The 22,767-nt window shown below is 36.3% G+C and overlaps 1 protein-coding gene across 1 annotated transcript in view; it reads right to left on the bottom strand.

Moving 5' to 3' along the window:
* HCRTR2 (hypocretin receptor 2) overlaps positions 1–18,543 on the bottom strand; it is a 106,416-nt gene extending 87,873 nt beyond the window's left edge. The window contains exon 1 of the mRNA XM_039244321.1: positions 18,321–18,543. Within this exon, the coding sequence (XP_039100252.1) occupies positions 18,321–18,543 (223 nt within the window). The remainder of the gene's footprint in view (positions 1–18,320) is intronic.
* Positions 18,544–22,767: the final 4,224 nt, after the last annotated feature.

Here is a 22,767-nt window from a genome sequence, read left to right as displayed (position 1 = left end):
AAACTCAACAACATAATACTTTTTTCCTATTAGAATTTTAATTAAATGAACTTCCAAATGACCAATGTCTCCAATAATATCTTATAATTCCTAAAGTTACTGCAAATAAGAAAAATCTAAGCATTTAAGCTAGCTATAGAGACTCCTATTTTAAGATTTGTGAGATTTTACTCGCCTTAACTAATGTTAAGTTACTACTAACAAATGCAAGAGATACAGCCTTTTTAGCTCAATTTTCTATGACCATGAAAAACAAAGGGAATTTAGGAAATAAAACAAAAATTTATATAGGACACTCTTTTAAATTTCATGATGAGATAATAAAACCTTATCAGTGTTACAGGGGTGGACTATCAATTTGAGATGTTTCACTCACTTATGTGCCATTGCTGATTTGATAACAAGCTGAGAATTAGTATTAAGATAGCAATAGAGAAGGAAAGGACATGCAAAGGTCAGAAACCAAATGGTATTAATGTATCCATTAAAGGAATTAACTTTGTAGCACCACAGGCCTACAATGATAAAATTAGTAATACTAACTCTACATGACTTATTTTAAAAAATCGATTTTTAAAAAGTTGTAATAAAACAACCCAACTATTTCATTTTAGTAATAGTTTGAGAAATTCGGAGATAATGATCCTTCTATCAAGTCTCATAGGTAAACAGGAAGATAGAGTAGGGGCAGTGGGAATTCCTCCACAGACTGTGGTTTGTCTGAGAGGTGATTAAACCCCAAGGTTTACTACTTGGGATGGAAGGGAGAAAAAAATTCTCCAAAATGAATGAAATCTTGCCATTTGCAACAAAATGGATGGAACTGAAGTATATTATGTTAAATGAAAAAGTCAGAGAAAGATTTCACGTATTTGTGATTCACGGAATTTAAGAAACACATCAAATGAACATAGGGGAATGAAAGGAAAAATAAGATAAAAACAGAGAGGGGGGCAAACCATAAGAGACTCTTAAATACAGAGAACAAAATGAGAGTTGCTGAAGAGGAGGTAGATTGGGCAGATGGGCTAAATGGGTGATGGGCCTTAAGGAGGGCACTTGTTGAGATGAGCAATGGGTATTATAGGTAAGTGATGAATCACTGGGTTCTACTCCTGAAACCAGTGCTACACTGTATATTAACTAACTTAATTTAAATAAATTGATTTAAAAGAATTCTCAAGGACAAGGGTGTTTTTAAGGATACTAAAAGCTAAATGTTGCTAGAGTTTAGCTTGTTTGTGCTGTGTCTCTATTGCACTTTGTGCTTCATCTTTTGTCACTCCAGCATCTATTTCTTGATGCCCCATCTTTTGTGTTACTGTTTCCTTTTTATCTGCTGAGTAAATTTTATACATATGTTCCTATACTTCAGTGCATTATTCATATCTGTCTAATAGTACATAACACATTGTGTTTTTATGTAATATATTGCATTTCTGTCCTTTCCAGGAGACCATTAACCCTGAGGAAAATAATAATATCTCTTTGATTTTTGTTCCTTCTAACGTCAAGGAGAATGACTGGTAACAAATAGATGCTCAATAATTATTTTATGAACAAATGAATGAATATTCTCTCATTACTCAGAGTTAATAATACCCTTTCGACAGTAGCATACCATCCAGATTAGATCTCTGGAGAACATCAGTATCCAGGCTGCAGGATACTGATTTTTCTCTCAAGAAAATGGTAGTCCATGACCTTCCAAAGGAATTCAGACCCTATGAGCTTGCAATCATTATCCAGAAGCCTTCAGTAAATTCTTCACTTCTTAAATATGGGAACAGATTATATTTTCTTATACTCACACAATGCTAACAATAGAACTTTTGGTGCTTAATTCTAAATAGAAAAATGAGCATAAAAACTAAAACATATATCCTCTCCTGTTCCTGTGTTAGATTCAAGGTATTTAGATGAATATATAATACTTAGAGATTACCTATGAGAGGAGGACAACTAGATTTTGTAAAGAATGAATTTAATATGTTTTATCAATCTATACTTATCTTACTTATCAATACTCTAAGTAACCACAAAATAATAACTTGGAACCCAGTTGCAGGAAAGTCGAAGATAATAACTTTTTTCTTTTTTTCTCTTTTTCTTTTATTTTTTTTTGATAAACCTAAGATAGTTTTTTGAAAAAGTTCCTAAATATTTTTCTTGAAATGAAAGTGGAAGCTTTAAATTTGAGTCACTTGAGCTAAATATAAGGGAGAATCAAATTATCTGTAAGTAACAACATCAACAACTCTTCAAAATAGATATTAGCATACATAAGTTTTTAAGTGTGTATACAATATACATGCAATTATATGAAAAATATTAGACTTACATAGTCCAAATCCATATTATTATAGTCCAAAATAAAAGTGTCTCTTTTCTAACCTGCTATAGTCAAATATGTCTCAAGTCTTCTAAATTTTTTCTAATATTTTTGTGACACTTATCCTTTGGAGGTAGAGTCTCTGTAAACTCCAGTATATTGAAGGAAAATGTAGGTAATCATCTGCCTGCAATTGACTACATAGAGCTTGCTAGAGTCTTATGTTTGTTTCCTCCTTGTCTGCATACAGAGGATTAAGGATATCTCATTGAAAATTTGTATTTCTAAAATCATAGTTTGGACGAGTCCTTGGAGTAGAGTTTTTCTTCCTTGACTTAATCCATATCCATCCAATATTTCCATATCTTTGATATTATTGCCAAAATGTTTTTGATGATTTAGAATTTCACATAATCCTAGTATCTATTCAGTGACCAGCAATTCCTGATATTTATTATTTAAAAATCAGCACCACTAGATCTAAATCAGAGCCCATTCTTTGCATGCATTTGCATGGTCAAACAGCTTTTATTCTCATAGCAACCCTCCAATACTTTCCACGATATAAGTGATTAACTACCTTTATTATATTTAACAATATTTGTGAGGATTTTGTTTAATAACTCAAGGGACACACAGCAGAAGAAAGTAAATTTCACTTTAACTCAGAAGCAATGACTTCATATAGAAACATTATAAATTAGAGAGCACAGAAAAGAATTTGCATTACTAATTCTTTCTTTAGATTTTTTCCAGAACTTTCCAACACTAATTCTATATGTAGTGGATTCTCCTTATCATGCCATATTTCTAAAATGTTCTTTTTTGGAAAGGCTGTAGAACAAAAACTATGTACTAACTACTATAATAATAAATTAAGCCAATAGACACACTAATATCTCTGCTTAAAGTGTTACATAACTAAATATCACTTTGAGGAGGAGCAGGATATGTGGTCCCAAAATATACTACTAGTATGTGGATTATTTTGAGTTAAAGACAATCAAGACACAGAAGACTCATGAAAACCTTTCACCTCTTCCTTAACTACCTAAAAGAATTTGAATAGGGGGCCTCTCTCAGAAAGAGATCTATTACGGAGATAAATTTTTATTTGAAAGGTCTATCTTTACAGCAGCACAAACATCTAATTACCAAACATCTGCTCTTCTTATTGCCCTGTGAATCACCCTTTCCCCCTGTGAAGTCCCAGGCCTCTATCCCATTCCTTAGTTCAGGACAGCATACAAGCCTCAATTGCACAACATGCCTTTGGGTCAAGTATATTTGGGGCTCTCATGCATAAGAAATTAAATTTGCTTTTGTCTAATTAATCTGTTTTATGTGAATTTAATTATTAGATCAGCCAAAGAACTTAAGAGAGAAAGAAGGGAATTTTTTTCCATCCCTATAATTTCAAAGTTATCACTGACAGAATTTGGAAGTCTCTGGCATATTTAACCCTTCCTTTTCTTTTCTAACTTCTCCAATAGGCATCAAGCTATAGTTTCTTGTCTTTCTGCTTAATCCCATTTCAAGGCAGGTCTTTTAATCTTCTCTCCTCTGATATCTCTTTATTGAGATATTTGTGTCAATTGTATACACACCTGGCTTTCAAGTTGGCTTCCAAAAACAGGAAGCCTCAAATAATAGGAGGTTTACCTTCACTTTTTCCAATGGCAAGGATTCTCACATTGAGTGTACTGGAATCCTATTTAAAATGTAGATTCTAGAGTCTCCACCCCCTGAAATTCTGACTCAATAAGTCAGACACAGGTTCTAAAATCAAGATTTTTACCATGTACCCATTTTTGTTTGTTGGTTTTATTTTTTAATGCATGGTTCAAGGTTATAATTTTCAAGATTTAAGGAAATAAAGCTGTGATGATTCCAAATAGGAGGAAGCCAAGAGTAAAATAATCTGTAAGACATTATTTTTTTTAATTCCCTAATGAATTTCCTGCCATAGTCTTCCATATCTATGGGGACTATGTAAAAAGATATGGGCATAAAAAATGATATTTGTTATAAATCTCAGGTTTGTCTCACCTGGCTTGACTTACTTAACCTGATGACTTCATATTCAAGTGCTCATCATATACCTAATTTTATTACATCAAATTTAGAATGGGTGGCACCAAACTTTTGATTCTCCTTCCCTGCTTCAAACCTGCCCTTCACCTAGGATCCCATATCTCAGTAGTACCATCATCCATCCTGATATGAAAATTTTGACTTCTCTCTTTCACTGACACTGATATGCAGTCCCTCAGCAAATCCTATTGATTATATTATCAATATATATCCTAAATATCACCATTAGAATATAAGTTTCCTAAGAGAAGAAGCTTTGTCTATTTTGTTTGCTGCTGTAGGCACACAATAAATATTTTTTTGAACCAATGAATTTAATGAGTGTTGCAAAAAAGGTCTTACCACCCAATGTACCCATTGAGAAGTTTATAGTCTGTGTATGCTTTTCTTAAAAGCATATTATTATTTTTAAAGCCATTTATTTAAAAGCATATTTTATTAAAATCATATTATTACTTTTATTATTCCAGAAGACAATGTCTAAGAAATTCTCACATAAACTGTATACACTGCTTGTACAGCACAAAGAAAGACATCACTCAGAGTAGTAAATTAATTATGAATTGCACATGGGGGAGGAAGCCCTACTTCCTAGTGAACAGTTATACATGAATACTCTTCTAGCAATTCAAACTAAAGCTTCCTTGGCCAAATTCATCATGACCCCTCTACTAATGACACTGTTTCTTTCTACATGTTCTAAGTTAAGAAAAAGACAAATAAGATAATCACTGTACTTTTTAAAAAATGTTTGTTTACTTTTGAGAGAGAGACAGAGTGCAAGTGGGGGAGGGACAGATAGAGAGGGAGACACAGAATCCAAAGCAGGCTCAAGCTTACAAGCTGTCATCAGAGAGCTCAACGTGGGGATTGAACCCACAAACTGCAATCACGACCTGAGCGGAAGTCAGATGCTTAACTCACTGAGTCACCCATGTGCCCCAGTCACTGTACTCTCTTTAACCTAAAAACTTCTATTAACCAGAAGATTCTTTTTTGTTACTATCAACCTCTGCTTCTGATGAGTTGCTAATTTCTATATCCAGAATGCCTTTTATATTTGTTTCCTTTTTTCCCATATTCAATTCTACTGCCTTGGTTTTACCCTCATAATTACTTTCCCGAAAAGTCTCAAAAGACTTCTATCTTCCCAGTATCTGGTCTCTCATAACGTCAATCCATTCTTACCATTGCTCAGGTTAGTTTTCCTTCAGGAAGCTGTGACATATTAGAACTCATTTTCAAATAACTTTAGAGCTTTCAAACTTTTAAAATCTAATCCAGCATGATATAACACTGCAGGTAAGACTGTGGCAGATACCCACCAAAAAAGACCATGTGAGTAATGTAAAGCATCAAAGGAGATGACTTAAAGTTTCTATTTTTTGAAACCACCCAGAAAAGTTCATGAAATCCTGTTTTAATGCAATTCCCTGAATGACATTTCATCACAGCTATTTATATATCTGCAAGCAATCATAAATTTACTCTTCCTACTTCATCAACTTAGGTGTACATCTTTTCATCATTTGGAACTCTCTAAAATTGTACTCTCATGTCAAATACACCTCAAATGCTACCTCCTCAGTGAAGGTGTACCTCTTATCCCAAGCCAGATCCAACTTTTATGTATCTGTGTTTTAACATTTAACATATGCCTCTTCAGTAACACTCGTATTATAGTCTATTGCTTACATGTTAGTCTCTCCTACAAGATTAGGAATTCCTTGTAGGTAAGGACAATGTCTCATTCACTTCTGTATTTCCTCCACAGAATGTAATAGAACAGATTACACATTGTGGATGTTCAATAAATATTTGCTGAATGAAATAAGAAAAGGAAATAGCTTCAAATTAAATAAGTCTTAGAAAACCAGTGTGTTGACTCAGGCTGTTTTATTTTTTGGTGTATGTATCTTTTGCAGCTACAGTTGGACTGAGACCACTGATTTTCTTATGTTGCTTTTACCTCCAAATGATAAAGAAGTATGTGCATGACTTCAAACTAACAGTCTGTAGATACTGCCATTGTTCCTGATAGTGACTCAGCATTCAGAGAGGTGAAATGAACTTCTGTTTACCAAGAAAGAAAATCTATGCCAAGCTTGACTTGCTATTGCTGTTCTTCCCCTCTAGTCTCTGTGGCCAGGTACTGACAATGAGTTAAAGATCACTAAGGCAGTGGCAATTAGACAATGAAGCTTCAATAGACTTTACAAAATAATGTACATGAGAATTTGCATTTTCCTTATATTACACACATATTTTTCAACTTGGTATGCATACTAGCATAGCTGTGCTATCAAAGGAGGAATAGAAATGGAGAACAGATTTGTATTTAGCTGCTGTTCAGAAATGGGCAAGCCAAATGATAATGCGTAAAGCTATTCAAACAATCAACATGATAGCAGCTCTCTAATACAAAATTTCAGTATCTGGGGAAAAGGAGAAAATAATAACCCTATCACACAAATTGTTGTAGGATTAACTAAGGGAATGAATAGCAAATACTTTTGTTAAAGAGCTACCTAACTAGGGTACTATAACAATTACAAAAAGCCTAAAATGTAAATTCTACTGTAATTCACTTCATTCATGAGAAATATTAATAAAATTGGTTCAAAAGGTCAAGGGTCTTCTAGAATTAGCAATACCTCCCAACTCTGGGAATGACTGAACTTCAATCTTCTGAAATGTATAATTTGATTGATATTTCAGGAAACTGAAGACTGAAGTTAGTCAAAAGGGTTTATTGTTGCCCTTATTCCCCATTAAATGAAACATCTGGAACTATCCAGCTATTCCCAACATTATTCTTGCACTCCATCTGAATTAGAAATTATTTTTTTCAATTGTCTGGGTGTGGCTAGTGCACCAGAACTGGCATAAATCTCTGGCAATGGAAGAAAATGACAAAGAATTCCTAAACATGAGACTTGGTGGGCATTTCCGAAGTATTCTGGGCTCAGATGGGGATATGTTTAGTCCTTTTAATTTCTGAAAGTATGGAATCAAAGTAATATTCAGTCACAGCTCTCTTACTTCATCTGGGACACGAATGGTCAAATGTTTCCTTAGACTTTCATTAAATATAAAAACAACTAAAATTACTTTGAAGCAAACACAGCTTAAGTAAGGCTTTTGTATATTACATGTTCTTCTCATTATTTTGGAAATATACCATGTTATTTGGAAGGATCTTGGTAAAACGACTTTGAGAAAAAATGAACAAACAGGTGAACCGAGTAGGAGCCAGCTGTGAGAGGGTCATAGGGAGTTGGAAATTGTGAAGACTCTAAAGCAAGAATACACTGAATCAGGTCAAGGAAAAGAAATTATGCTACAATGATCAATCACCCAAGGGATACTCCTACTTATATGAGTGTTCATTCAAGGACTTACTCATCTCTGTGTATTTATTCTTTTTGCTTCCCTAAAGGCTAGTTCAATTACTCAAGGGATAGTTGAAAATATCTCTTTACCTTGTCAAAGTCAAGGTCTTATATAGAGTTTTTAGATTTTTTCAAGTTTCAAACGTAGCTTCTTAATCCTGCATGAAAAAACTAGGATGTATTGAAATCATATTAGTCATGTAATGCAAATACCTGTGTGACTGTGTGCGTGTGCGTGCACGTGCGCACGCGCGCACACACACAGTGTTTTTATTTTTGATTTATGTGTTTTTATTTTTATGCATTTTTAAGTTCTTAAATTCTTATATTCCCCTTTTCCACTGAGATAGTTTTGCTTCCCGTCAGTGACCAGTTGCAAAGTTCATTACATCTGGGGGAGAAAAAAAAACATAGATTTATACACTAGGTAATCTTATTGACTTTCAGGAATCTATGAGTCACCATCATCATCTCTGATGACTTCAAAGAACAAGGTCTTTCTAGGCTTTCCTATGTCTAAAATATAAATCAACCCCAAGTACATAAATGTTCCAATAATTATGAAGTCTTTTTTCCTGCACCAGCTGGTGAAATTTGTTAATTTTTTTTTTTTGAGCTTTCTAAGACTGGGAAACTTTATAGTAAGTATTTTCATTGGAGAGACTAGGTTTTAGCTATTCTTTTAGAACCAAAAGTTGACTTAGTTTCATCCACTGACAAAATTGTTTCATAACCATTTAACCATATCTCTCTACTTCTGTCTCTAAAAGATTAGCACAATCTGCACATTTTAAGAAAGACAAATTGGCTTCAAAATGATATTTATGAGGAATATGGTTCTCTACCAAAGTGGATGACTCATTAAATTCAATCTAAATTGATAAAATAAATTATTATAGACAATGGCTTTCTAACCCCATTTCTAGCAATGTAATGATAAAATCAAAGCCCTACATGGTTTGTAAACCATGTGCTTTATAAATACATCTTATAGTCACTGAGTAGGAATAAAAACTCACTGAAAATCTAGGAATGGATATTACAATCTATAATAACTGCTGAATTCCCATTGTGAGCTAGGAAGAGCAAATAAAATGTTTTAAACTAACTACAGTTTTAGAAATTTTGAAGTGTTACCATGTCAGCTTGTGAAGAACTATTCCCGGTAATTCCCTAAGGGCTGCCCTGGGGTCAGTGTATTACCATCTTTGATTATTTGAATGACAAAAATGTCCATTTAAGGTAAAATTTCAAATGAACATATTTAGAAAGATGCAACTAATTTGGAGTAAAAATTGGGGGCTTTGGTTGGAAAATATAAAAAAATGTTCTTTAGATTTCCAATTTTTAAAAATCTTTTGACCTCAGTGTGAGGTCAAAGCATAATTGAAAGACCAGAAAGGTGGATAGCTAAGAGTACAGCAACCTATCAAAATCTCAAAACTAAGTTGTTACAAAAATTATTTTGTGAAAAACTATACGTAATATTGGAAATGCTATTAGAACTATGGCATGTAAGAATCATAAAGTACAAAAAAAAAGAATCATAATTACATATTTCAGGGAAGACGTGAAACTTATTTTAAAGATAAATTACTTCTCAAATTGAAACATTCTACAAAGCAAACATAGCAACAGTTGCTATATTTTAGTCAGCTTCCTTTTCCCTTCCTTAATTTGTTTCTTCTTCATTTCTCACTTTCTCCTTTTCTCTTTTCCTTCCATATGCAACATAACAGAAAGAAATTCAAGAGTAAGAGAGAGAGAATGGGAATGCAATATGGAAGCTATAATGTTTTGGAATGGGATATTGAAAGTGACATTTCTAGCCTCCTAGAAGTAACTATCTAGAAAATATTGATTATGTCTTTTACTATCACTTTTGTTTTCATTGAACTTGATTAAATGAACCCCAAAAAGGACACAAAACCCAGTGTGAAAACCTTCACAAATATTTCTCCCTTTGGTTTTATTCTTTACATTAGCTCTACCATGGTCTCATGAAAAATGCAAACTCATGATGGTGTTCTCCCTAAATCCTCAAAGGGCTCACTCTAAACTGCAGTGTCAAAGCAAGCTGAAATCTTCAGGATGATACACAGGCCTTTCTTTCCTAACCCAATCCTTATCGACTGTGCCAACTTCATCTCTACATTCTCCTCTTCTGCACGTACACTGAAGTTAATTGCTTAGCATTCTCTTCATAGCCCATGCTATTTCACGCCTCTTTGATCTCCCTCGTGTTGTTTCCTCTGCTTAGAACATCCTTACCCAGTTTTTTTCACCTGTGGAACTTGAATCCATGCATTAATACTCAGCGTGGGTGTCATCTCCTCCTGAATCTTTCTCTAATCCCCCAAATGGAACTAAGTGTCCTTCTTTATGCTTCCACTGCATCCTGTAACCCATTTATCAAGCACTTGCCACATTATATTGAGATTATCTGTTAATATGCCTGTCTGCAGCTGAAGTGTAGGTTCCTTCGTTTCTATTATCTTTGTACCCTAGATTCTTAGCACAGTAATTGGCACAAAGTCTCCCAATATCATGTTATTTCCATTGGCAGAGATCCAAAATGTGAAATGGATATATCTATCAGCTTCTCTTAGGCTTATGCCATTAGGTATTTGATTCCTCTAACTTTCCTTATTCTCAGCCTACGAATGTTAAAAATATTTTTATCCACTGCATGGTCTCTGCAACAGAGACAGTGTTCCCTTACACTTTCCAGTCCTGCTTGGAGTTAGGGTGACAAAATGTGATTGGTTTTGGCCAAATGATCACTGACATAACTAACATGTGTTGATATTTGGCAAAAGTAGTTTAGAGCCAGTATATGTTTCCAGTTCACTCTTCTCCTACAACGAGGATGCTTGACACTTTATAGGCTGCTTAATAACTCATACCTGAATTTAAAAATTTAAAACAAGATAATCTTATTATCTCACAGCTTCTAAAGGATCTATAGGGAATTTAGTGAGATCTGTCTCAGAGTATGTCATTAGGTTTCAGTTAAGCTAGGGGTTTGGGGGAGGATGCTATTATATTATCTCAGACTCTGGCTGAAGGATTTGTCTCCAAAATCATACATGTGGTTGTTAGTAGAGCATATTTCCTGTTTGGCTTTTGGATGGATATTTTAATTTCCCACCATGTGGGTTGCTTATAACAAGGCAGTTTACTTTCTCCAAGGCAAGATATCCAAGAATGAGAGAGAGAATGGGAACTCAAGGCAGAAGCTGTAACATTTTATAATGTAATCTTGAAACTGATATACTATCACTTCTGCTGTATGTTGTTGGCCACCCAGACCAATTCTGGCACAATGTGAAAGGAAGTTACACAGTGTTGCAGTTGATGAGTTGATGGGGAATTCCTGGGAACCATTTTAGAGGCTGGTCACGACAGAGGCCACATGTTGAGGTGGTGCATGAAACATGAAGGACCGCTCAACCAGGAGTCATTGTATGAAACAGACTCTCCCATCCATATTAAATGTTAAATAAACAATAAATAAACTTGTGTGACATTAAGCCAATGAAAATTCAGGGTTTATTTGCTACCATAGCATAGCTTAGCTATTCTAGGCAATAAAGCTCTTCCTGTACCTATGACGATTGAAAGAGATATGATGATTGAAAGAACTTCAAATATTCTAAGATTTATAAAAAGTAAGTTCTTATTTTAAATCAAAACACTGGAATCCTTCCCATTCTTTCTTTTGTGCCGGGATCATGAATTTGGTTAATCTTTACTCGGAAAACTGACAAAATCAGGTATCAAACACATCACAGCTGAAGGCCAGACAAAAGTAGTTAGCATCCCTCATCCTGGACTCTTGGAATACATGACTGGAAAGCTGTTCCCAAGCTGAAACATAACCCCTTGATATTTCCATGTACTCAAACTTTTCTTTCAAAGTAATTTTAACTCACTTCAAGTACTTGATCCACTAAGTAATACCTACCTCATAATACTGTTGCAGAGAATAAAGGAGACAGTATAAACGTAACAGTGTCTTCTGAAGAGTAAAATACTATACAGTTATTAAATATTGTTCATATGTATTTTATATTGAAAGAAAATTACTAGAAAAAACTCAGTGAAGAAATATCAAAATATTTTTAAGAATAAAGTACATATTCTGTTGGAAACAAACTTAATGCTATTTAAAATATATAACCTATATCCATTTACCTGGCTAAAAGATAATCTCTCATTGAGAACAAAATTAAAATGAATAAATTCAGCTCAAAGAGTCAGCAATTCAACACTGGTCATATATGCCATATTATCTCATCCAATAGCATCTCAAAGTGTTCTCTTGTCTGTGTTTAAAGGTCATTTTATGTCTGGTGTGAAGAGCAATGTTTTTTGGACATATATAACACCATTATGCTCCAGGAACATAATTATTTGACATAAAGATTGACCTACTCACTCAAATCAGTAGAAACATAAGATATTTTTTAAAGTTAACAATTATTATATCAGAAAAAGAAAAAACAAAATACATATTTCTTTTTGAAAACCAAAAAGAAATAAAAAAGATTTTTAGAATATTTGACATATTAAATGTTTAGGTTCTCAGTCTTAAGGTGTGTCTAAAGATAGCACATTCAATAACAAAATAATCCTGGGCCACAATTATCTAGCATTTATCCAATGAGTCACCCCCACCACACACAACCTGAACAGGCAAAAGCATTTTTGGCAGCACCTATTTTACCTTGAAATTTTCTCTTGTAAAGTAACCCTAGCCTGCCCTTGATTAGCTTATCAAATGAGCTCATCCCCATAGCTGAAGAACTGTAGTCTACCAGAGATATAGCATGGCAACATGCCAGAACAACTCTGTAAATCGTCTAGAGGACACATCTAAGCATCATTTCTACTCTTCTTTCGTCTGTGTTTCTGAGTCAGGATTAGAAATAAAGGAGACAGGATGAAGTAATGGAAAGCAGGTGGGCCATGGGAACTGCTCAACCCATATTTGAAACTTAGTGGTGTCACTTATTGTCTGACTAAACTTTGGAACAAGTTAAAATAGCTTTGAATTTCATTTTACTTATTTGTAAAGCAAAGCTATTAATCTCCTCCTTATAGGTTTGTTATGAGGCATCAATAAAATACATACATTCATTGTGGAGCTTAGTATTCAGATCTTGGCATATAGTACTAAATAAATATTCTTCATTTTCCTTTGCAGTGAGAAAAAGAACTAGAGATGAATCTTCAGCTTCCCCCATCACAGGTCACTGACTGACTCCTCTTAGTGAGCCCATACTTAACAGAACCTGAATCCCTACGGGAGCAGGCTATGTCTCAATGTTATAAGAAGAAAGATGGCAAAATCTTCTTTCGCCTGTAAAATAACACCAGCAACGGATACTCTGGGGAGCTGAATGAGGATTCAGGAACTTTGGAATGCTAATATAGCTGGAGTACATGAGGATTTGCAAATATATTCTAGAATACAAAAGGATGAATATTAATGTAAACATATAAAAAATATATATGTCCTAATGAAATCAATACAATTTTAAAAACTAGAATATTGTATTTGTATTTGAGTGCTAGATTTTTCCTCTTTTGAAAGTTTGTATTTTCATTATTCAATTTTCCTCATTTTTTTCAAATATAGGAAGAATTCGTTACATTTATATTATCAGTAAGACATGTTATCTCATTCTTTCTGAACATGATAAATGTTGCTGTTATCTATGAAACAGGCATTTAAAAAGTGACCACTGAGATTTTGTTCAAATCAAAAACATAATGTATTTTACTCAATAAAACTGGGTGGTTATGAGTTTAGTAAAAGTGTGGAGGCATCTGTTTAATTCATATTCAGATAAGTATATTTGACGTTCTGTAATGAAAACACACAAATTTAAAGCTCAATGGTTAATATAAGCTTTTATAGGCATCATTCATGACTTCTATCAGGTCTTGGTAGAAATGAGTAATGTATTATCTCTAACCTCTTTCTGTTGCCTGTAAAGGAAAGGGTGGGTTTAGAAACACCCACAACTGTGAACTGGGCATTAGGATAAGCAGGAAAGAAATGTGTTGTAGGGTTAAGAGTAGTGGGAACTTGTAACTCTGCCAGTTCCATATCTGTGACATATGATTAGCTCTGTAAGAAGCAACCCATTACAGATATTCCTCCATCTCATCCATCCAATTTAGCTTAACCATTACTGGGTAAATTTCTTAATAGGCCCTGTGCTTCAACTGAGTTAAATCAACATATTGTGTGTGTGTGTGTGTGTGTGTGTGTGTGTGTGTGTGCGTGCGCGCGCACGCCCACACGCGCATGTGCATGCACACATTCTATATAAAACATTAAGAGACCAAACAACAACCCAACAACAACCCATAACTCAGTATATGGAACCCTATGCAGGTAACTTTAAACTGAAGGACAGAGTATTATCATGATAGCAAAGTCTTTCACTGAGAGGTGAGAAGGTAATATTAAGTAGTTAGTATGAGGGCACTAAACACCTGTTAGTGGGTCAGTAGGTGGAGCTGGTATGGAAAAGGTGAACAACATGTGCCAACTCTATTTTACTAATAGCTTTTAGGAAACCTCTGAAATGATAAAAAGGCTAGGACAGAGGTCACAAAGAGCTACAGACTGGCTGTGTAGGCAGAAGATGGCTGCAAACTACATCAGGGGGAGATTTCAATAATGGGAATGAAGAGACAGAAATTGGCGTTTAATGTCTACTATATGCCAGGTAAAATACACACACACATATGTATGTGTATATACTCCTGAATATATTATATTCTTATAAGATTTCTACAAGGCAGGGATTATTAACCTTCATTTTCAATTAGAAAAAGAGAGATTTGGAGAGTTCAATAACTTGCTAATAGTCACACAAGAAGCAAGAAGCACAGCTGGACTGATGTCATTTGGTGAATGTTCTCCTCATTTTTCACATGGGGATAGCAATAGGGAAGCTAGAAGCATTCCAGGTGAAAAATCATGATATCTTTGAATGCAGAAGTAAGAGAGGCAGAGACTTGCCCATATCCTCCAGATGTTTAATGTTTGAATTGACCAGAAACCATCACTCCACACAGTTTCAACTCAAGGGAAAAGAAATAGGTATAACATCAAATATGTTACTTTTAGTTTCCCCAAAAGCCCTCCCCTCAATACACATTAATTTTAAAAACATTGCTCAAAATGCACTGGTCAAATAATTGAATGCATCTACTTGGCTATAGTACAAGACATACTTAGGAATAGGTTAGATATGGAATAATTTTGAAGATACTGGAAAAACACTGTTTCCAAAAAGAACTCTGTCCTTTCTTCCCATGACCTAAAATTCTATAAGCAGACATGCCTATAGTCTTTTATTAGAATGCATATACTCATTAAATTTCATGTAAAGTAACTTTTGTCTTAGTTTGAATGACTTGTGTTGCAGTTGTTTTTTCCTCGGAAAACTGCTTTCCATCATTGGGAAGAAATATCTGATACATATGGGAGAAGGTACGCAATGAAAGAGTTGAACTGTGGAAAGAAGTAAAAAACATAGATATGATCAAGAATTTGTCATTCTGCTCAGGGCATATCCTGTTACATCACTTTACAAAATGACAGTGTGGGGGAAATGACTTCTAACTGATCACATTATATTTGTAAGTTCAACAAGGTTGAGATTTTTCCAAGTAGTCAGTTACATAAAAGTGCAAATGGTGAATGGACCCAAAGGGTCAGGGATTACATCTGCTGCCTACACTGTGGTCTTTCACCTTCATGCCTAATGTTGCCTCTTTATCCTACATGAATAATGTGATTCCTTGTCCTGCTACTCTATGCGTAAAATTACTTACACTAAAGGGGCAAAAAGGCAATTCTCAATCTAATCCGTTTTGCAAATTTGACAGTGACATTAAAGAGCAGGAAGTTGTCTGTGAGTAATGACACTGATCATTTGTTTAAATGTCAAACTTAAACTTCATCAACTTTCAGAGAATATGTCAGTAAAGAATAGGTTTCCGTTGAGCCAGAGAGGATTTCAGTATCATTTAGTCCTGAAGAAAATAGCTGTTAGCTTGAGAGCATAATGCTTTGAGTAAATTTTTCTTTTTAAGCTGAATGGAATTGGCCATTTCAGCACTTGGCGCTGTGGACAGTGCTCTCTTCCTCATATTATGAAACACGTAGTCTTACTGTAGAGGTGTTTCCTTTTGGAAACTGTAACACTCTCCAGGCTAACAAACCTATATCCCTAAACTATGCAGTTAGAATATGGAGACTATGCATCAACATCCTGTGTAAGGCCTGGATGAAGTGAAAGCAAAGGGAAACAAATTTTATCACAGAGATTAAGTATGAAATAAATATTAGGGAAGGGAAGTAGTTATGATTAGTAGCTATTCCTGCAAAACAGGTCAAATTTTTACTGCAATGCATTAACATTCCTCTCTGGATAGGATTTTTCTTGAGACAATGACAGAGCCATTAACCCTTCATGTTAATTTATTAACAGTGGACATAGATGCAAGAGAGAACAGGAAGTGCATTTAATAAGCTTGCAGACAACAAGGAGCAAAGAATTCATTCTCTCTATGCTTTCTAGCTCTAGAGTGGAATATCAATGGAGAATTCTGGATCTGAGGTCAGAAGAAATGGAGTGGAATCTGAATCATATTCTTTAATAAGCCATTTCATTTCCCTAAGTCCTGTGTCTTCTCCTGTCAAATGTGGGTTACTTTGAGGTTTAAGTGAGGGTATATGCAAAGAGATCTGGCATACTGGTAGGTACTCAATGGATGTTCAATTTAGATTATTTACTTCTCATTAAGTGCTGGAATAATACAGTGATAGGTTTCTATGCTAGTGGCCATGTGTTTTAATAAGTGTAAACTCTAAGAATGGAGTCCAAGAAGGGAAACAAGAAAGGGATCATTATTAACAGACAATGTTTATAGCAAAGTACCCTAAGCATGTGTATTTTCACCTTCATCCACCTTATTTGCATCGCCCGAAGATTCCCTTTATGACTACCTTTAAAAAATCAACAAAAGGAAAGTATCCTGAAAATAATACAGCAAGAATTAAAAAACAACAACAAAGTTTTCAGAGGATTCTTACCTCTCTTCAAAAATAATATTTTACCAACTCTCTCTGGAGTGCTTCTCAGTCACATACTTAGCAACTACTCTGCCTGATGAATTGGTAAGAGACTACTTTGCATGCTTCCTACCCAGACTGACACACTTGGGGAGAAAAGGTAAAAATCAGATTCATGCTGAAAGCCTAGTAAGTTCCTTATCATCCTCCCTTGCAGCTACCAATTCTTTGCTTTGGACTTCAAAACTATTCAGCCTATCCTCACCTCACCCATCTTCTTCCCTTTTTATAACTAAAAATCAAGAGCATCTATCTTGTAGCCTCCCTCATCTCCTACTGTCATTTTCAACAGAGATTGCCTCTACACTGCCCTCTGCATCTGAAACGCCTCCCACTCTCCATTCATCAAGGTACATGCTCCTTCCATTCACAATTCATGTTAAGTCCATCCCTCCCTTCCAAAGCTCCTTTTCTTTAAGTGGATTCTCCAGCTGCCCTAATACACTCCACCATCATACCACACTGCACCCCCTCCCCAACATTCAGAAATTATGCCAAGGTGGGAAATGGACGAGGAAATCTATGTTTGCATAGGAACACAGACAGGAACAAATAGAGAGCTTAGCACTAAGCTTGCCATCTCCTCTTGGAGGGGGAAAAAAAATATTACAAAATTCTCCCTAGCCTGGCAACAAGCATGTTCTGGAAAATATATATATATATATATTGGTTGAGTGGATGAATGAATGAATGGATGGCTGGATGAATGACTGCGATCTCTTCGGTACTTTTCTCAGATGCCCCTCCTTCTTGCTTGCTCCTGGCATGGTTTCTGTTTCAGTGCGCGAGTGCATCTCTGTGCTTTGCCTCTGTCTCCACTCGCTGCCCTTTCATTACCACCTCTAGACAGAGCCTAAATCTCCTCGCCAAAGGGCACTCTACCTAGCTCACAAATGCTTTATGATTCCAGTGGCCAAAGAGAGCTTGCTACTCAGGAGCACAGCTTTGCATTTTGTCAGCTTTACCTCTCGGGGAAAACCCCCCGAAACACCGGCTACTTTACACAAAAGGATGACTAATTTCCCCATACTCAACACAATCCACCTGAGACCTCGTCACTGCCCCCTGTCTTGGCGCTTGTAACCGAGGTGATCGCAAAAGAAACGCGCTTCCCTGCTTCTCCCTGCAAATGCAAAAAGGAATTACCACTCCAGGGGCTGGGTCCTGGTTCCAAAAATCAGAAAACTTTTTTTTCCTTTTTTTAATAGGAAACCCCACCCCGAGAGCAGCGACCTCTTTGTTTGCATCCCAAGGGGAGGGAGGGGTCTTCTGAGCCTTTGCAGCCAGGGGCGGAGGGGACTTGACAGCCCTCTGGAGGGCTGCCCGGGACGACACTCACCCAGGACATTCCCAATGAGAGCCACCACGAACACGATGATGTACCCGGCGATCAGGACCCACTCATATTCTTTCGGGTGTAGGTATTCCCTCCACAGGTACCGCAGGAATTCCTCGTCGTCATAGTCGGTGGGGTTTAAAAAGGGCTCTTGAGTTTCATTCAGCTCCAAAGCAGATGACCAGTTGCGACAAGGGGGGGAGTCCTCCAGTTTGGTACCGGACATCACGGGCTCGAGTCCGGTTCCGCTCAGTGCCGCAAGCCGCTCTTCCCCTGCCCCATGAGCGCTGTGATTTGCGGTGGGAAAGGCGGCGCGGAGACGCGAGAAGGGGCTCCGAGCAGAAAATGACGTGAAAAGTTCCTGAGCCAATGCCTCCGGAGTCTTGTGCCCGGCAACTTCTGCGGCGGCTTCGCTGTCTTTGCAGATGATTTTTCAAGAGAGGCGGCTGAGGAACTAGGGACAGGGCACTGGAGGCTGCAGCAATGACACCGAGGGAGAAAGCTACCTCGGGCTCCGCTCAGGCTCAATTACTCCTCATTCCAGCACGGAGTCCACAGCCCACAGCCTCCGCCTGTGCTGAGGGAGAGCTGGAGCTGGGGGTGGGGTGGGGGTGGGGGTGAGGGGGGTGGGGCGGAGGCGAGTTACGAAAATTATTTTCTCCTGTTTCTCACTCTTTTCTACTTTTCTCCTCCATTTCTCACGCGCAGTTCCCATAATCCATGCACAGACGTGTGTAGGTCTGTGGACATGACATCATGTCAACATATGGTTAATACAGGATCTGTTGATGCCTTTTTCTTTTTAATGTAAACATAAAAGTAATGAGAGGCCACTGGGTTCCTCGAGGAGGACCATGCAAAAGTCATTTCAGGCAAACACTGTAAGGTTTCTTTGGCTTTGCCAACTTAGCACTTGCTGAATTTTAAGGATAGCACCTCCTCTCCCCCTTCTCCAAACTGGGAAATGAGACCATTTTTGAACTGAAGGATATACTTAGCTGGAATTGCACTTGCACTACCAAGTGTCATAGGAAATACAGCAGCAATTCCTTGAAGGACACTAGGGTCATAAATGTGCTCCTAGTTAATGTTGTCAAGCAAAGGAGACATCTACATATCAAACAGGGTGAAACAAGATTCTTAGCAGGATGTAGGGATGTAGTGGTATACGCAGAAGCGCTCTCTGATGAATACCACACCCCACTGGTCTTTCTTCTTATTGACTCAGGACTGGTGTCACCTGACGCTCTCTAATGAAATTGATTTTGTCTCTAAAAATGGTATTTTGGGATATGTCATAGTATGAATTCAGGATCCTTTCATTCTCAATAACCGTGATAGGAATATTGCATTTGATTATACTTTTGTACAGGGGAAGGTTCTCAGACATCACTTAGCCTGAACTTTAGCTGAGTATCAGAAGCCTTCTCATAACTTCGCTGATGTTCTCGCCACCTAGTTTGGATGGACCACCTCAATTTCTGATTTTCACCATCACGGGGCTGCTCTAAGGTTTAGAGAACTGCTCTTTACATCAAAGTAAGATATTAAACCAACATATAACTTTCTTAGTCTTTTATTTTCAATTCCTAGTTTGCATCTTGGTCCTAAATGGAATAAATCTTCCACGTGACAATCCTTCACATACTCAAAATAAGTATCACAGCCCTGTTTCCTTTCTTCCCATTTTCCTCTACATTTCCACTGTTTCTCAAATGACACTATCCCCATGACCTCTACTCATTGGGTCTTCCTTTAGATACTTGTCAATGTCTTGCATAATATGAAACTAGGAGATATAGTAATTTTGTCTGTGTCTTGCTGGTACAAAATATACATTATCATGTGGATGCAACCAATGCCTATGACTAATTACTTTCTTCAACTGTCACAAGACACTGCTGGTTCCCATTTAATGTTAAGTCAATCCTCCTAACCCTATGATAGTCATACTTATATTAACCATTTGTTTTGCACTTTACATTGGGCAAAATTCTTTCATACTCATTTTAAGACCACTGAGGAGTTGACTGTGATTAGCCCTGTTTTACAGATGAGGAAATGGTTCTAGAGTTAATTAAACAATTTACCAAAGGTTGAGTGACTAATCTGTGACAAGACTGTTTTGTTCTTCACATCCCAGCTTGGGGTTTCCATTATTCTACAGATGTCATATTTCACAAGAAATACTATTGTTCTATTTTTCCAGTCTGCACTAGTCATTTAAGAGAAGGAAAATAAATAGGCATTTGATTTCTTTGACAAATATTTACTTAATGTTTCTATTCCACTCTCAGTGATACAAGTTAAACAAGGTTACTGCTTTCATGTACTTTACTTTCTAGGGAAGACAGAAAGGGAACAAATCAACTAATAAATACATACGAAAATATTAGGAAGGGATAAATCTTATGTTTTAAAACAAAATCCAGTGAAGTGATGGGGAGGGGAGAATCCTAAAGGCCATGTTAGAAACATGATCAAAAGGTCCGTGTGAAGAGATGACATGTAAGTAGGATGCTCCCATGATATATGCACACATTAGTTTAATTTTTCTAATTTGAAGTTTAACCAGATCTTAAATGCTGATGCTATTATCCAAAGCATGAGCCATTTCGCCAGACCTATTGTCATCGTAAATTTGACAAGCAGGCCTTCTGTGGTTTCATTCAAGTTCACTGATACAAATCTGCTAACTTTATCCTATGGTATAATGTGTCCCTCTGATTTATTAATGTCTGTTTTTTCCTCTTCCATGTGCTATTATTTTCAACACAGGAAAGTCTGTTGCTACTTTAGTTGCAATCTATATTCCTTGATGTCTTTAAATTTCTTGTTATTGACAATATACAAATATGGACCCAGGAGGCTATTTTCTAAGTACTCAGTGTTTTTGTGTGTGTGACTCTTCAAGTCACCTATACTTCAGTCCACTCTTTAAATCTTCTACCTGCAACTAATCATCACTCTTTACTAGAAGTGTAAATAAGGAGAAATGAGAATATATCTCTTTCTGATATGTGTTTTATGTTGTGACAAGCCTGGATTTATCTTGAAGAGTGTTCCATTTCTTTTTGTCCATAATTTATAGGTGATTTATTTTGTATGTGGTACTCCATTACCATACAAAAATTTCACTCAGACCTTCAAAGTATTATTTTATTTTTTGCAAGCATGTTAGAGAGGATAAATATTGCAGTACTCATTTTGATGTGATCTCTTTCCTTAGATGCTTTGATATCTTTTAGATATCATTTTAGACATAATTTTTTAGATCGGTAGATATTGTTCCTTCAATTCAGAATCTTTCTTCTGGATGGAGAGGAAAGGAGTCAGCCCAGTATCACAAGACAGTACAGAAAGTTCCAAAGTTGTCTAGTGATGACCTCTTAAGGTTGTTATAAGAATTAAATGAATTAATATTTTTAGAACAGTGTCTGGTATATAGGAGAGATTTGAAAACGTTGTTGAATAAGATTTAGAACTATGTGATTTCCTGGTGTGAATATTATTTGCTTTACATATCAATTCCTCTAAGTGTTAATACATATTTTTAAAGAAATGTAACTCACAATAGTCTAAGTAATTCTGTTTAACTACCCATCTTAAGTTTTTTTTCTGTCACTTTTAACTCTCTAACCTGAAAATATTAACAATTTGAAAGAAAAGGAAAATAAAACCCCAAACCAGATTTTGCCCCCTCAGTAGTTGTAGTTAAGTTACTCAGAGATCTCAGATTACATGGGCTGTCCCAGTTTTTATATTCTTATTCCTGATGCCTGACCATACTTTTTGCAGCCTATAATAACTATATGAACCTATTTCATTAAATATTTCTGAGTATTCCCTATGTTCCCAGGAGTTTAGTAAGAGCTGGAGGCAAAAAGATCAATAAGACATAGTCCAGACCAATGATCGTACAGTACACCAGTGGATTAGAAGTGTTATGATTATAGAATCACCCTGTGAGTTTCTGGGTAGAAGGATGCAGAGTATCACAAGAACATGAAACAACACCTAATTCAGGCTGGAGAAAACCAAAATAAATGGCTCCCCACAGGGAAAGGCACTCTTTTGCTGACTCCTTGAAGAGAAAGAGAAGATTACTAGATGGTTAGGAATGGGAGGTATTCAGGTGGTGGGGGGAGGGGGAAGGGGTGGCAGCATTTTGTGAACTTGGAAACAGGAGAAAACATGGGAGTGCATAGACAAAAGCAAGGTGAAGTGAACAAGGTCAGGCTTTCACAACATCTCTGGCAATGGTGTGGAAGATGGATTACAGAACAATAAGACTGAGGACAGGGTAGTAGGTGGGAGACTAGTATAAAGATCCTTTTGTCATAAGAAAGGCAGCGGTTCTGGGGATTGAGAGGAGATGGGTGATATTAAAAGAAAAGAAAATAAAACAAAACAAAACAAAAAAAGTGGTTTGAATAGACATCATCCAGAA

The sequence above is a fragment of the Hyaena hyaena genome, unplaced genomic scaffold, assembly GCF_003009895.1.
Source record: "Hyaena hyaena isolate Hyena2069 unplaced genomic scaffold, ASM300989v1 scaffold_242, whole genome shotgun sequence".
Taxonomy (NCBI): Eukaryota; Metazoa; Chordata; class Mammalia; order Carnivora; family Hyaenidae; genus Hyaena; species Hyaena hyaena.
The sequence above is the reverse complement of the archived record's forward strand: the minus strand, read 5'-3'. Positions and strand labels throughout refer to the sequence as shown.